General features: G+C 40.2%; 1 protein-coding gene across 5 annotated transcripts in view; it reads left to right on the plus strand.

The window, feature by feature from the left end:
* The window catches only part of NTRK3 (neurotrophic receptor tyrosine kinase 3), a 459,350-nt gene that overhangs the window by 320,711 nt on the left and 122,841 nt on the right, over positions 1-15,798 (plus strand). The window contains exon 13 of one of the 5 annotated variants that reach the window (XM_007479384.3): positions 9,569-11,885. The exons of the other annotated variants lie outside the window; for them this stretch is intronic. Coding sequence (XP_007479446.1) covers positions 9,569-9,687 — 119 coding nt within the window. The 3' untranslated portion in view covers positions 9,688-11,885. Of the gene's footprint in view, positions 1-9,568; positions 11,886-15,798 lie in introns of those variants that run through there. 5 annotated transcript variants of the gene reach the window in all.

Genomic DNA, 15,798 nt, shown 5'->3' on the forward strand with positions numbered 1-15,798 from the left:
AGCCAGTGAGTCACATGCTTTTGAAAGGTTATTTTAGCAGTTTTTAGAAATTAGATTAAAGCCAAGAGAAATTGATAGCTTAGAAAGGGACCAATGGGGTACATGGGATATGCCTGTAGTCCCTGATGCTGATGGTTTGCTTGAGTATGGAAATTCTGAACTGCAGCACTGTAGAGTTGATCAAGTTTCTGCACAAAGTCTGGCATCAATATGGTGGGCTCCTAGTTGCAAAGGGCTAGTAGGCTAATTAATGAAGGTGAATTGGACCAGGTTGGAAAAATGGAGTAGGTTAAGGTTTCCATATTTATCAGTATTGGGATTGGGCCTTTGAGTAGCTGCTACACATCCATCTGAGAGAGACAGACAGACAGACAGACAGACAGCATTTTTGAGGCTATTGTATTAGTCAAGGCTCAAAGTTTTGAGGACATAAATTAAAGGGGTAACAGTGGAAGTGGTAAGAGGGAAATGGTTATAAGAAAGGTAGTGGAGGTAGGATAAATAAGATGTAAGTAATGATTGGATATAGAGGATGAGGAAGATGGAAGAATCAAAGGTATCTCCAAAGTTATGAATCTGAATGACTGGGATAATTGTAATACCTCACCCACAAAAAATAGAGGAATTTTAAAGGAGGGGATGACTAGGATGAACTTTATGAAGTTCTGACTTGAACACCTTGAGGTAGAGATACTGATGGAGCATATAGGTGAAAATGATTAGCAGGCAGCAATTGATTTTGTAAAGTTAAAGTTCAAGAGAAAGATTAGGGCTTGATTTATATATCTGAGAGCTGAATATAGAGATGATAATTCCATAGGAGATCATCCAGTCACTAAAAGAGAGGAAAAAAAATGAAGAAGGTCCAGGAAAGTCTTGAAGGATACTTGAGTTTAGGACATGGAAGATGAATGAAGCATCAGTAAAGAAATAGTCAAATAGGTAGAAGGAGAATCATAACAGACAAGAAATTATGGAACAAAGCCAGAAAGAAGTTTAGAGCTTATCTCTTTTAACTTCTTTATTTTACAGATGAAGAAACTGAGGCCCAGACAGGTTTAATTATTTCCCCTATCATATATAAGTAATAAATCACAAAGCCATGATTTAATCCAAGTTTCTCTGATTTCCAGTAAATTTTCAGGAAGAGGTAGCCAAAACATGTAGAAGTCAAAACAGAGAAAAGCTGTTATATATTGCCATTAAGAGATCTAGGTTATCTGAGAGAGTGATTTCAGTAGAATGGTGAAGTATGAGGCCCAATTGAAAAGAGTTGAGAATGAAGGAGTGTTGAGAATATGGAAGTAGGAAGTTAGAAGGATCATTTTTTATGAGAATTTGGCTATGAAAGGAAAAAGAGATAATAGCAATATATATCTAAGGAAATATTTGCTCTGTTCCCCAACCAAACTTTCTTTTTCATCCAGAAAGTCACTTTACACAAATGATGGCATGGAAGAAATATCACATTTTTCCCTTTAGCTAAGTTTATATCTGGTTCATAGGTAGTTTGGACAACACAATATCCTGGCATAACCCCTTCCCTTATGTATAAGATTCTCTATTCAACCTAAAGATGAGAGGGGATACTTTAGGATGCTATGTAAAAATTTCCCAAAGATAGTTCAGTTGTGTTACCAAATACAAAGTATTTTGTGAAAGAATGCATTGTGCTAGACCATGGAATTTGCTGACTACAGTCACATCCTGAGGTCTCAACTCCATTTCAGAGATCTACCAGAAGACCCAGTGTCTAGGGGCTTCCTTTCTTATTTTATTCTAAACTGTGCTAATCTCTAACTTCTAAGTGAAGGAAATAGTCCTTTGATTTTCTTGTTTCAGTAGCCTAGTTGACCACTCAAGTTAAGGGATCTACTGATATCCATTCCTTTTTATTTTCCCACATTCTTTTTCTTCCACCAACATCTTATCTTGATACCTATTTCCTCTTTCCCTTTTTTCTCCCTGCTGATGCACATTCCAGGTTCCAAGGGAATATTTTATATGGTTTATTTAGAAAATGAAAAAAAAGAATACAGCAATATAAAAAAGAGTTGTAGCTATTTGAGGGTATTTACAAAGATGTTACCAAACATAGACCATATGGTACCTGAACTTATTAAGCTAAAATAGCTTAACTAGTAAAGCTCACCAGGTCTTTCTTTGCAACCATGATTTAATTTAGGTCTGAAACTCCAATTCTGGCAATGTAAAACAGGTAAATAGCATCAGTCCGGAATATTATAATGAGGGCATGTAATTTTTTTTTGTCTTTTCCTGTGTTTTATAATCACAGAGTCTCAGACAAGCAAAAAAATATAGCTGGTGGCTTTTTTGATGATCTACCAGGAAAAGATCTCTCTCCTTCTTCCACCTAAAGAGGGAAGAGGAAAAAGAACTTATGTGAGATATTTATTAGTGGTCCCTGGTTATTTCCCCAAAAAGAGTAATTCAACCCAACACGTAGTTTACTGCCAAAGTTCCTAAAAGACACCTCCACAGGATCCATGCCTTATTTTCTCACCTTGGCATAGAATTATACTCTCATCACACCTATTCCTAACCCTCAGTCATAACTTTGTGAGCTCAACCATTTTAGGTGTAAATTCACTTTCAGCCAACTCCCTTGGAGCAACTGTGTACAACTGGAATCAGACTTGGCAAAGTCGGTAAGTGGGTTAGGGGAAAGTAGATGGATGTTGACCCACTCTCAGCCTTCTTCATTTTTCTATCAGTGCCAAGAAGTCATTCCAAAAAAGGTAGACACCATTGTTAGACTGAGGATCAGAGTTAGACACAATTTGGGTGTGAAGTGGACAGCAAGAAAATAACCTAGAGATTCTGATACAATTTCAACATATAACAGAATCCTTTTGTAGCAAAACTTACCATGCCATGAATCCAGGTGTACTGCCCAATGCAGTCTAACAGCTTTTCTTTTCAAGAGTCCTGGCATCATGACGTGTCCTAGATCATGACATGTTTTAGCCCTGTCTCCCAATACTAATATTGTAAATGTAGTTCTGGTATATTTTTGAGGCCATAAATCTAACCCCTGAGATCTCTTTATCATGTAAAAGGATTTGTTCCAGATCTCTGAATTATCTTTTTTTTTTTTAATTTGGGTTTACTCCTTCCAATTTAGAAATGTAACTGTTTCTGTGTAACTTTGGGCACTGACTAGATAGTGTTCATGGCTGTTTTTTTCAGTGAGGGTTATCGAGATGCCATTTTGGGAATTTTACCCAGCTTCAAGAATTTAGAGCTGACTATAGCATTTACTGAGCAAGGTCTGAGTAGGGGAGAACAAGCTCACTTCTCGTGAACTTCTCTAGTTCTCAGAGCTTCCCATACTGTGGCCAATGCCTCTAACTTTCAGGTCAGTTTTTTGAGGGGAAAGGCCCAATAATGTTCAGATGGGCAAAGCAAAGAACTGCTTCAAGAGATTAACCAAGAAAGGAACAGATAAACAGCCTATGAGCCAGGACTGAACTAGGTAACCACAATCATGTCTTCAACTTCTTCTTTTTCTACACAAGATTTCAGGAGGCTACAGGTATCCTTGATGATATCTCAGCCTTCTGACAAAATAAATGGATGCCCAGCTTGGAAACTGAGAAAGTGGAATTGGGTCATCCAAGGGCATTCTTGGCCTTCACTTGGACACTCCTCAGTGTCGATACAGAGTCACTTAAGCACAAGCTAGTGTCAGTGGTTAGAAGGAGAAGGTAGAGTTTCACTGAGGAGCAATCCTGGCTTCCATTCCCAGAGCTGCCACTCTTTCTTTATGTGATATTGAATAAAATCAGCTCCCTTCTCTGAACCCCATTCTCCATCTAGACGAGAGCATGGGAATGCTGTTCGTTCTCGTCATTCTTGGCCCCATTTCCCAGGAGTATTATAAGGATACGTGAGTGAATGTCTAAACAGAGTTTTTAATTTTTGACATGGAAAGTCCTAGATAAATGCAAATTGTTATGATGGTGGTTGGTGGTCACAGTGCTACAAATGGATGAAAATATTAGAAGTAGGGGAAAGGCCAGACAAGAATACTGTGGCTGCAGGAGGCTAGGAGGGAATATTTACACAGCCTTCAAGCTAGGATAATTGTAAGGAGAGTGCCTAGGTTCCTGAATTCATAAGAGAGAAAACTCTTCCTTTTGCTCCATTCATGGGTTTTTCACTAGCCCAGACATCCCTGGAGAAATCTTTAATCACATCTCATCCACTACTGTTCCCTCCCTATTAGTCCCTCTGTGAAGTAATGACCTTTCCCTAACTCTTGAGTGCTGTCTTGTTAATTTGAAGAAGCAAGGATTGATGAAAGTATGTCCCTGAGAGGTAGTGTGAAGATCCTAAAAGAAAACTAATTTGACCTAGATCAAAGGCCTGAAGTTTAGAGGGGCCCCGGATGAAAAGGCATGTTCTCCATAGTATGGCAACTGGCCACAGCCTCAACCCAAAAGAAAGATTCAAGATAGATGAGAGGTAGACAATGTGAACCCAGAAAGCTTGTGCTAGCCTCCATGATTGGATTGAATAGAACTTAGTTTATATTATCCTGTACAGTGTACCTTATCACTTATATATTCTTGATCCTTAAAGAACTACTTGATTTGCCTCTCTTACTTCAATTTCTATCTTTGGTGCATTAAGGAAATGAAAAGAGGATATTCATGTTTATGCCAAGATTTTCATGTCATCAGACCTGTGTTTGAATCCTGATTTTTCTGCTTACTGTTTGTTTGAACTTGGACAAGTCACAAACTATTTTGTCCTTAATTTCTTTATCTGTAGTCTGAGTGACCTGGACTGAATAGCCTCAGATTTCCTTTCTGACTATACATCTAAGGTTCTATGACTAGTAGTTGTGCTAGAAAAATAAAAAAGGGGCATGCCTCTATTATTTTGTGATGCTTACTAATGAAGGTTAAGGTAGAGGGAAAAAAAAGGAAGAAAACTCCAAGTAAGATTCTATTTGGCATTTTTTCCTGTCATTTGGTTTATTCCTCTTTGCCTCATTCTCTTTAACTCTTCCTTCTCATCCCTTCCCCTTGCCTCTAAGAAAGAAGACTCCCCTCCCCCCATTGATTTTCAATATGTAAACATCTGGACTCCAGAGAATCATGTGGAAAGTGGAGCACACTCTGGCAGAATCATTGAAGCTTAGCATCTCCCAATTCTTCTCCTCCTTACTTGACCAACCTTGGCCATACCCCCAAACAAGCTTGCCCAATTCCAGGAACATAGGGACAGAAAGGCTCTACATCTTTAGAGAAATAAGGAAGAAAGCCACATAAGACATTCTGCCCAACTTTGGAAGAGGGAAGAATAGGGCTTCGAATGATCTGGCATCATTTTTTTTATCTGCTTCTCCACTGCCTGTGTGACTTTGGCAAGTCTCTTAACTTCTCTGGGCCATGTGATAAATTGTCATTGACCATAACCAGGGCTTCTCTCTGGAGTCAACTAGTACTTACAAAGTACTTTTCAAACAAGAAGTGCTGTGTAAATGCTAAGTGTTATTGTTATGTAGCAACTTTAGGATGACAAATGAATACATTTGTAAAAGAAATGTTTGAAAATAATCCAATTGAGCTCCATTTAGTATTGGGTCTTTTATCCCTACCATAACCCAAAGCACTTTATGGAGTTAGGTAATAAAATTAGGAACACATAACAAATAACAGGGAAAGAACAAGAGGGGAGAGTCTAAGGAAGAGAGGACTTCTGGGATCTGAAGTGAAATGGAGTGTTGTGGAAGCAGAAGATTCAGAAAGGTTGTTCCAGATGGTAGGCTCTACTGAGCAAAGGTACTATGAGCAAAAAAAAAAAATTCTGTTTGCTCATAATGACCTGAATGAGGGGGTGGGACTGGAATGAAACATAGAGAAGGGAATATAAAGAGGAAGGAGGTAAGATTGTCTAGACAGACAGAGTTTTCACGGCAGCTCTCCTCTGCTTTCTGCCTAAGACATCTGTCAGCAGACACAGGAAGTAGGATGTTTTCCTCTACTTCAAGGACTAAAAGTCTGTCTCACCTGTGTAGATTTAACCTGATCTTAGAGGGACATGTTCCAAATAACTTATTGGGTTCAGTGGGTACACAGTGCTGTCATTTCCCATCCTTGTCCTATCTTTTAACAATTCTCCTTTCCTCTCTCCCAGCTACACACACCATTTTCCCCAAATGGCCTCAGAGTGTCTGGCTTGTTTCTCATAAAAATACACCTGGGAAGTTCTTGGAGATCAGGCTCAGTTCCAGGATGTACAAGCAACTTTGTCTAAATCTTGTGGAGCCTAGGGAGAGGTGGAGAAAGGAGGGGATTGACTCTTAAGCAGGGATGAAGTAGAAGGAGCAGTGTAGGTCTCCTCCCCAGGAAGAAAGCCTTTTACCACTGAAAGTCTACTCATCTGTCTTCCTCACCTGCTTATGTCTTTGCATAGTTGTTTGCCCAATCTTTTCTTGTGGTAGAGTCAGTGTCCCTCCTCCCATCTCCATATACCCCTAACCCTATACACAGAGTAACAGTAAATGCATTTTCTTTCTGCTCAGGGGCTTTTCTTAGGGAGAGGGGGAGGAACTGGGAAACTTGGAGTGGTGCCTCTCAGGCTATCAGACTTCAGCATTTAGAATCTTGGAATTGCTCCACCCGAAAAGGAGTTCCAGAAAAAACAAACTTCGGATCCCGGCTCATATGGGAACCGGCTCATATTCACGAAGGCAGCAGTGGATACCTTGGCAAGGACACCCGCAGTTCTTGGCCCCTATCTTTAATGAATCCGACATGGAGCCTTAAAGGGCCCTTGGACCCCTCGTGGCTGGCCAGAATTGGAGTCTCTCTGGAGCAGCTCCCACTCTCACAGTGGAAACTATTGAATGCCTGTTTCCCAGGGGTTACAGTTGTAGGTTCTCAGGTGGTTCAGGAGTTTGTTATTCCTTATGTTTACAGCCTTCCCAGAGTTAGAGAGCTAGTAAAAGAGAACTCTACCTTCCTCACATGGGTACAGAGTTTCCAGAAGATGAAATGAATCAACTCTGCTTCTTCTTGGAAATTAGCTATTTCTATACTGTGAGATCAAGAAGATTAATTAGGTCTTCTTGTATTTGGGGTACTCAGGTCAGAGATATAAGAAGCAACCATCCTGGTTCACAGAAGGATAATACCCATGGAGGCAATGTTTAGTTTAAAAGAGAGAGAGAGAGAGAGAGAGAGAGAGAGAGAGAGAGAGAGAGAGAGAGAGAGAGAGAGAGAGAGAGAGAGAGAGAGAGAGTTAGTTAGTTGAGGATGAACACAAAAATAACTTAGGCTAAGGAATCTTACTCTATGAATGACCAATGACTAAACCCAGCATGACCCTTCCTTCTCAGTTTCTATTACGTAGAAAAGAGAGAGAGCCAACTTCTAATTCTGGTTGTACTAGATTCAAGGATATGTGAATAGACCATGTGTGTCAAATAGACCAGGTGTTCAAACAAGCAAAGCAGTTTAAGTGTAGGATCTAGGAAGGCCTTGAGCTCTGATTCTGGTTTGATCATTAGTATTGGCCATAAGCCTTGGCAAAGTTATTTCCCTTCTGTATGCAACTGAGGCTCAATACTGGTTTCTCTTTCCTCCTACCTTCCACCGCCACTGTCAAGGTTTTAGGAAGCTATTTGTTTCAGATCTTTTTGCCTTGGTAATTATTTTCCAACCTATCTTTTATTTTAAATATCTGAGGTTCCATCAGGCTAAAACTCTATGGCATTCCTATAAAGTGCCATCCTAAGACACATTTGAAATGAAATATTTTATATATGAGGAACCTCAGAAAGAGAAAACTTCTTGAGAACCTTGGAATTATGGAAGAGGTTAAAATAGAGCAGAGGAAGGAATAACCTTAACTAGGTTCAAAAATAATCTCCCTTCTTCTTTTCCCATCCCTATCACCTTTATTCTCTCCCTTGAGGACTCATATTCTACAGGATACATTGTTATCAGTTATTTTCTTTTCCAATCTCTTCTTCTTGCCAAAATAATTGTTATGGGAAGGAGCCTGATTCCATCTCCTGCAGAAGTTGACAAGACCCAGAATTCCTACCTAAAGTGTTTCAATACTTGGAACTTAGCAATTCAGCCCTGCTTCGATTATGATAGCTTCTGGGGCCAGACATAGAGAATTTATGGTGATAGAATGTGATGTGGGGAAAAGCACTCTAGATCATTGAGTGTCTTCTTTATTTCCCCTTCTCTTCTCTCCTCTTTAACCACACCCTTGCCTCATCCTGTTATCCCTTCCTGATATAAATAATTTCTCTCTGTCTCTCTCTTTCTGTCTGTCTCTGTCTGTTTCTCTGTCTCTCCATCTCTGAACATCTGTCTGTTTCTCTGTCTCTCTCTGTCTCTCTCTCACACACACACACACAATTAAAAGTATGGATGCAGGAATACACACAGTTTATATCCTTTAGTCCCGAGCTCATTTTAACCTGAAACTAAGAAGCAGCTTCCATTTGGAGATCTGCTTTGGTTTACCCAAGAATTATAAGAATATTCTTTATTAAGCCCAGAGCTATGAAGAGAGAACAAAGGGCAAACTCGAGCATCTTTTCTCTGTTACTCTAAAAAATCCCCACCCTTGAATCTGGTTCCTTCCTCTGTTGATCCTTTGGGCATGATTTCATCCCCATCTGGTTTGACATCATGAGAAGGCAAAGAGGTCAGGTGCATTTGTTCCATACTTTCCACAATGCTGGTGGAACTGGTTGAGTAGAGTAAGCAAATAAGAAAAAAATGGGTCTCAAAAAAATCCTTCCTTCTTTTCTTTCTACACACACACACAATATACACACATATGTATTTATACACATACAAATACACATGTGTATGTGTCACAGTTATTGTGCCATGTGCAAGGTGGAATTTTCCTTTTGGTTTCTGGTGATAGAAAGGTCTCTCCCTTTAGTATACAGGTCCTAGGGGAAAAGAGCTTTCTTTTTCTGTTTTATAGAGCTGGTAGTTTGTGATCCAGTGCAAAGGCCATTCCTCTTACCTATTCCCTACCTTACTGCTTGTTAGGAGCCTTTAACTTGTGGACAATATTTGTTCTGTCCCTTAAACACATATTTCTTTTCCCCAAGAAGTCACATTACTCAAAACTTGAAGTGGGAGAAATCTCATCTTTCTAGGGAAAGAGAGACCCAACTTTAGAGAGACTTTAAGAGCCCTTACTGTCAGTCCAGAGCTTCTTTCTTAGATAGTCTGATTTCCTCACTCCCTACCAGGCTAATTGGAGGTGCCCAGTGGAGGCAGCAGCAGAGGGTGTGTTTCCAGTCCTTCAGACAGTGCTTGTTTTTAATTTTACCCCCTATCACAACCCCTCCACTCACTTTTCCCTTTTTGCTGTTAATTGATTTTACTATTCACAATATACCTCAGTATTACCTCTGACTATATCTTTAGCTGTCCCCTTTTCGATCTCCCCTCTGTTTTCTGTCCCTTAGTTTGGATCTTCTTTTGGGTTTTTTGGTTTACTTTATTTTTCTTTTTTCTTTTTTCTGTTTTGTTTTGTTTTGTTTTGTTTTTAGGTTTCAGAGAAGTTATGTTGAATCCAATAAGCCTTCCTGGCCATCCCAAGCCTCTTAACCGTGGCATTTATGTTGAGGATGTCAATGTTTATTTCAGCAAAGGACGCCATGGCTTTTAGAACTCCTTTACAGCCTCCCTGGTCTGATGTCACCTTGGTAGGCTGGGCCCTAAGAGAGGTTGGAAGCAGTAGGCCATTGTTCTGTTTGGATCCAGGGCTGCTAAACAGAACACTTTGCAAATCACCTGTGCGCATCCCACTCCCCTACCAACACACCTTTTAATACCAACAGAAATGGGTGGTCTCCCATAGGCCAATGGCAGGGTTGCCCTTTTTCTCCAATGATCACTGTGCTCCTTCTACCTTCCTTCAAGGCACCACCACGGTGAGAGCCAATAAAGCAAATTTAAAACCAGTGCTCTAGGAGCTGTCTTTTAAACACACCTAGTTATTTTCTTGCTTTACAAAAAAAAATACAAAATAAAATAAACAACTCCTCTTCGGCAACAAAAGTCAAGCATGGCAGAGCTCAGCCTTGCTCTGGCCTTGCTTTCCTCACTTGGACACTTGTGGGTCTCCCCAACTCTCCTTGGGACATCATGTCGCCCTTAGTGACCTCGCTGCCACCCATGTGACCTCAGACTGGGGAAGAGTCACAGACAACACTTGCGCAGAGGTGGAGACGGCCTGGTAAGAGAGGAAAAGCCAGATTTGAGTGTTGGCATCAATTTAAGGTCCCGGAGGGAAGAATGGAAACCATTTTTTTTCTTTGGTGGAGAAATTTGTATTTACTTTGAAACGATCCTCCCTTCCCTTCTCCTTATGTTCTCTTCTATAAGAGGAGGGCTCCCAGTGTGTGCAAATGTTAGAAAACTCCCAAGGGGAGATGAGTATTTTCTCTAGCCTCCTCTCTGGCCTCTCTGTCCCCCAACTCTGCTGTTTTGATGAGCTTTGCCTACAGGATGCCTTGCCTTTGCCATGGGAAGGAAAGATCAGGCCATTGAATTGGTCACTCCGCCAAGACCATGGGGACCAGAGAAGCAAGGGCCCTGGGGCCCTGCCTGCCTCTCCACCATCCCTGGATCTTCTCTTTTTCTCCCTATATCTTGTCCTTGAGCCTGAGAATCTTTGGAACCCAATTTATACATACTTTCAAGGCAAAGATGAACTGAAGGGGGAAAAGAAGCTAAAATTGGCCTTCTGTGGCCCTTCCCCAGCACCAATGGAAGTGTCAATCCTGTTCTCTGGTCAATATTTGTGTTTTCTTTGTTTGCTTTGACTCATGTCTTACTCCATGGCCACACTCCCTGGGGGAGAGGACTCCCTTCCCTTCCCTCCACTTGGAAAAAAAAAGCCAACAACAAAGCAAACAAAACCTCTTAATCCAGTGGGGAGAAGGAAGGGCTGGTGGGCTCAGCATCTTTTCAGAATATGTTCCAACATGGGTCTCTTCCTCATTGGAAGTAATAATGCATAATTTTAATAATTTAAGGAAGGGTTAAAAAAATTTTTTGTGGCAACAAAAAGTATGTCAGATTCTCCTGACATACTTTCCAGTTGAGCCCACTGACTTGGCTCATCTATCCAAAGTCCCCCCAGTACCTGCTCCCTTGAGGAATACAATATAGGCTGCAGTGTATCCTCCTAATCATGAGGTATCTAGCAATGGGCCTTGGAATATTGGAGGTCTTTGAACATCTCCTCCACTTCCTCCCAGGTTTAAAGGTTTTTGGTAATTTTCACTCAGTTAAAATTTCATTTCCACATTCTCACCCCTGAAATCCTTCTGGATAGAAGTTTTCACATCAGCTCTAAAGACTGATTTTGTAGATTCCTCTATAAGATTTTTGGAGAAAACTCCAAACTTCTCAAATTCTCCTTTCCCTCTGTAGTGAGGTGTAAGCCTCCCCTTTCTTTTCCCAAACCATATGTGGATGGCTGAGTTTTACCCCAGGGCTTCAAGATATCCCCCGTCTGTCCTACCAAGGTGTAATTCTTGCCCTCCCTCCACACCTGCCTTTCAGAGGTCTCCCCATTGCTTCCTAACAGCCCTTATAGTCCTTGTTGCTCTCTATTGAGCCTGAGGGAACAGGGTCTGCTCCCAAGTGTGTGGCTTTAAGGAGTAAGCGTGAGGATGTTTTTTAATTATTGTAAATCATTACCTCATTTCTGGCCTCACAGGCATCATCCATCCCAACATTCTTTATCCTGCCATCACTTTCACCTTGTGCTATGACAATGGGACATTGCGTTTCCACAGAGACTTATAGGAGTGTTCAGTGTATAGTTTCTTAATAAACACTTTATTTTCTAATGAACTGACTGTATCAGTCGTCTTATTTGGGAGCTTTTTAAAGAAAATATATTAAAGAGTTACAAATGAAAGGCTGCCCTTTTTCCTTTTCTTGATGGGGCATTCTTTGTTATTATTACTAAATATTGTTATTATTATTGAGCATTTACCTAGCTTGGCCCTATTTGCCAGTCTGCACATTTTTATTCCTATCCGTTATTTTCTCAGAGCAGTTTCTGAGAAAGATTAGTGGAGTACAACACTGTGTATCTTTATTTGACTTAGGAGAAGGCCCAGAAAATTTTAATAGATCACCTAATGTTGTACAGATTCAAAATCTGAACCTAGAAGCTTTCTTTTCTCTCTCCTTCACAGCCCTCATTCCCTTCTTTTCTTAATACTGCTTAGATCATAGATTTAATGCTATAAAGGGCCTTGGTAGACATTTACTCCAGCTGCTTTATTTTTCATGGGTTCAGAAGTGAGAAGTGATTTGTCCACCAAACCCACACAGTAGGCAGAGCCAGGATTTGAACTTGTGTCTTCTGACATCGAATCCAGTATTCTTTCAGAGCCCTTCAGTGTCACCACTGGACTTTCTGGTGGAGCTTTGACTCCAAGTGAACACAGGCATTAATCCTTTTCAGAATTTGGGTGCTAGAAGGAATGATGATGGGCTTTTTTGTCATTTGTTTTTAGATTTATGTTTGTCTCAACAAAAAATAGATATGAGTTTCTCCATGGAACAGAGGGAAGTAACCTTGCCCAGATTTGCTCAGGGGTGGAACATAGCTCCACTAGTAAATCATGGAAGTCAGGAATTCCTTATTTAGCTAGAAAACATTCCAGTGAGTATGCCTCATTTAGGCTGATGGAGGGACGTCTTGGAAGCTTAATAATCCACTTATTCTTCAGCCCCTAGAAGATGCCAGATAGAGGTGAAATAGATTGACTCTGGGTTGTTAAATGTGAGGTAGCTAGATACTATGAATTATAAGAACTGTGTTCTCTTTCCAATGAGAAATTAGTGTGTGTATGATGGTATACATGTATGCATGTGTGTGTGTGTGTGTGTGTGTGTGTGTGTGTGTGTGTGTGTATTATATGCCTGCCATAGTACAAAGAATTCCTGATAGCATTTGAACTCTTTCATGAGTTCAGTGGTCTTTGGCTTTTCTCTGCACAATTTCCCAGGGAAGCTGTTCCAACACAGTAAGGTGGGTAAACCCCTAATGAGAAGCCTCATGGAGTTTAAATGAATATGATACTTGCTCCTTATCTGTCATTCAGGCAATCAAAAATCAACAAGCCTGGGGGCAAGTTAGGTGGCTCAGTGGATTGAAGGCCAGATCTAGAGATGAGAAATCCTGGGTTCAAATGTGGCTTCAGAACCTTCCTAGCTGTGTGACCCTGGGGAAGTCACTTAACCCTCATTCCCTAGCCTTTCCTGCTCTTTTGCCTTGGATTTGATTCTAAAATAGAAGGTATGGGCTTTTATTTTTCAAAAAATCAATAAGCATTTATTAATTCCTTTTTGTAGGCTGGATCTTATGAGAGATTCTGGGGTTCCTCGGCTCTTGAGGAAATTACATTCTATCAGGGGATACAATATGTACACATAGACATAGGTTCAAAATATAAATGAAATAAATCTAAGGTGATTTGGCAGGGTAAAGCACAAGTGGGTTTGGGGTGGTGAGGAAAGCCGTTCTGAGAGATGAGGAGCAAGAGCAGCCTTTATTAAGGCAGAGGGATAAGAGATTGGAATGTTATGTATAAGGAAGGGTAAAAGGGCCAGTTTTACTGAACTATAGGATATATAAAGGGGAACGAAATTTAATGAGATTCAAAAGATAATTTTGAGCTTTGGGCTACAAAGGATTTTAAATGCCGAAAAGAGGAGTTTGTATTTGATTCTAGAGGTGCTAGGAAACATTATTGAGAAAGGAAATGCTAAGGTCAGACCTGGGCTTCAGGATTTATCGCTTGGACCAATGTATGAAAGAGGATTTAGAGTCTCTATAGTCTAGATGAGATACTCTTCATGCTGCTTGTTTTGTGAGTTTCTTTGGAAAAAGGAAGCCCCTCTGCTGGGTAGCCTGATTGAATCCTGGTATCTCCCTTGAGCATAGGATGGCCAAGAAGATGCATTTATTTAGGTCCATGACTGCTACTGAGAGTTTGGTTCCACATAAAGAGAGCCATAGCATGCAATTCTGGGACAGGTAGGTGGTGTAGTGGACAAAGTGCTGGGTCTGGAGTAAGGAAGATATGAGATCCAATCTGGTCTCATGCATGTGCTGTCTGTGTGAGCCTGGAAAAGTCACTTAGCCCTTTTTTGCCTCAGTTTTTTTCATCTATTAAATGAATTGGAGAAGAAAATGGCGAGTCACTCCAAGTGTCATTGCTAAGAAATTCTCAAATGGAGTCACAGAGAATCAGACACAACTGCAACGACTAAACAATGACAAAAAAAGAATACTGTTCACTTCTAAATCATTCGACAGCCCTTTCTTTCCCAGGGGAAGAGTGCCAATAAGACATAAGTAGGGGTGTATCTTGTGCTGCTTCACTATTTTTTTTTGTGTAGAAAGGGAGTTATTTTTGTGGTTTTATATATATATATATATATATATATATATATATATATATATATTTCTATGAAGCAATAGCCTGTGCTTTCAAATTTGGGGACCACTTCTGTAGTCTCTGGTGTCATCTTGGGGACTTGTGGTAAATGACCATGACAGGTTTAGAAAACCTCCCCAAGGACAGAGACATATGTGAGTTGATTCTCAGGTTGGAAGACTCATGGAAGAAAAGAATGGATCCTACTCTGTTCTCTTTTCCTGTACTCTCAGGACCCTGAGCAACCTTACTATGTTCTAGGGGTTCTAGATGTTCCAAGTCATTTTTGAAAGGTGGTGATTTGGTTACAACCTTCCAAAATTTCTCTGGAGGAATATAGAAGGATATTGGAAACAATATCCATTCCTCCAAGTTTAGGCTTATGCTAAGAGTTGCTCTTAGAAAAATAAGGAAATTTATACAACGGTCACATGGGACAATCTGGCATGAGTTCCTGATGCTATGAAGAAAACATAAACTTTTGTTTTCCTAATTTCAGTGCTGCTAGATCATGGAATTAATTCACTGTCTCTGGGGAATGTGTAGGTAGGAATGACTGGGGTTAAGATGTGGGATACTTCTATAGATAGCATGAGAAAAAATATCATAAAACACTGTTTCTTACCTCAAAAAGCTAGTGTCCAGTCTTTCATAGAATCACAGATTCCAAGAATTGAATGAGACAAAAAAGTTGCTTGTTTTGGGTCTTCTACCATTGTTAGGCATACCATATTTTAAGTACCTTGTTCAAAAAGGAATCTTTACTTAACCTTGGATAGATCTGTGATTTCATTGTTTTGGTCATTCCTTCCATGGACAAAAAGGATAATTTTTTCTATATATATTAGATAGTCTTTATGAATTGCTCTGGCAGGAGGGGGAAAATAATTTGGTAGCCACCCTCTCCTAATTTAGCTAGGCCGGTTCCTGGACAACAGATAAGCAACCCATTTCTAGGTCCTCCCATACTGAAAACCTTTCCAGCATAGTAAGACCTGACAGGCCTTGATCATCACTAGCAAAACCTTGGAGAATGTTGGATCCCCTCAGTGCTCTGGTGAGACATCAGAATAGTAATTTCGTGAACACATCAATTGATATAATTTCAAGAGCCCATGGAAAAGTGGTTTTTGCAATATCTATTTATCCTTCCTTTTTGCATTTGATGAATGACTGGCTTTTTTTGGTAGTCTCTCATCTCATATATTAGAACATATGCTTATGGCATAATAGGACACTGATATCTACAGGCTTAGGTTCAAATACTGCCTCTGATGCTTGTCACATGTGTGATATTGGTCAAGTCGTTT

The sequence above is a fragment of the Monodelphis domestica genome, chromosome 1 (assembly GCF_027887165.1).
Source record: "Monodelphis domestica isolate mMonDom1 chromosome 1, mMonDom1.pri, whole genome shotgun sequence".
Taxonomy (NCBI): Eukaryota; Metazoa; Chordata; class Mammalia; order Didelphimorphia; family Didelphidae; genus Monodelphis; species Monodelphis domestica.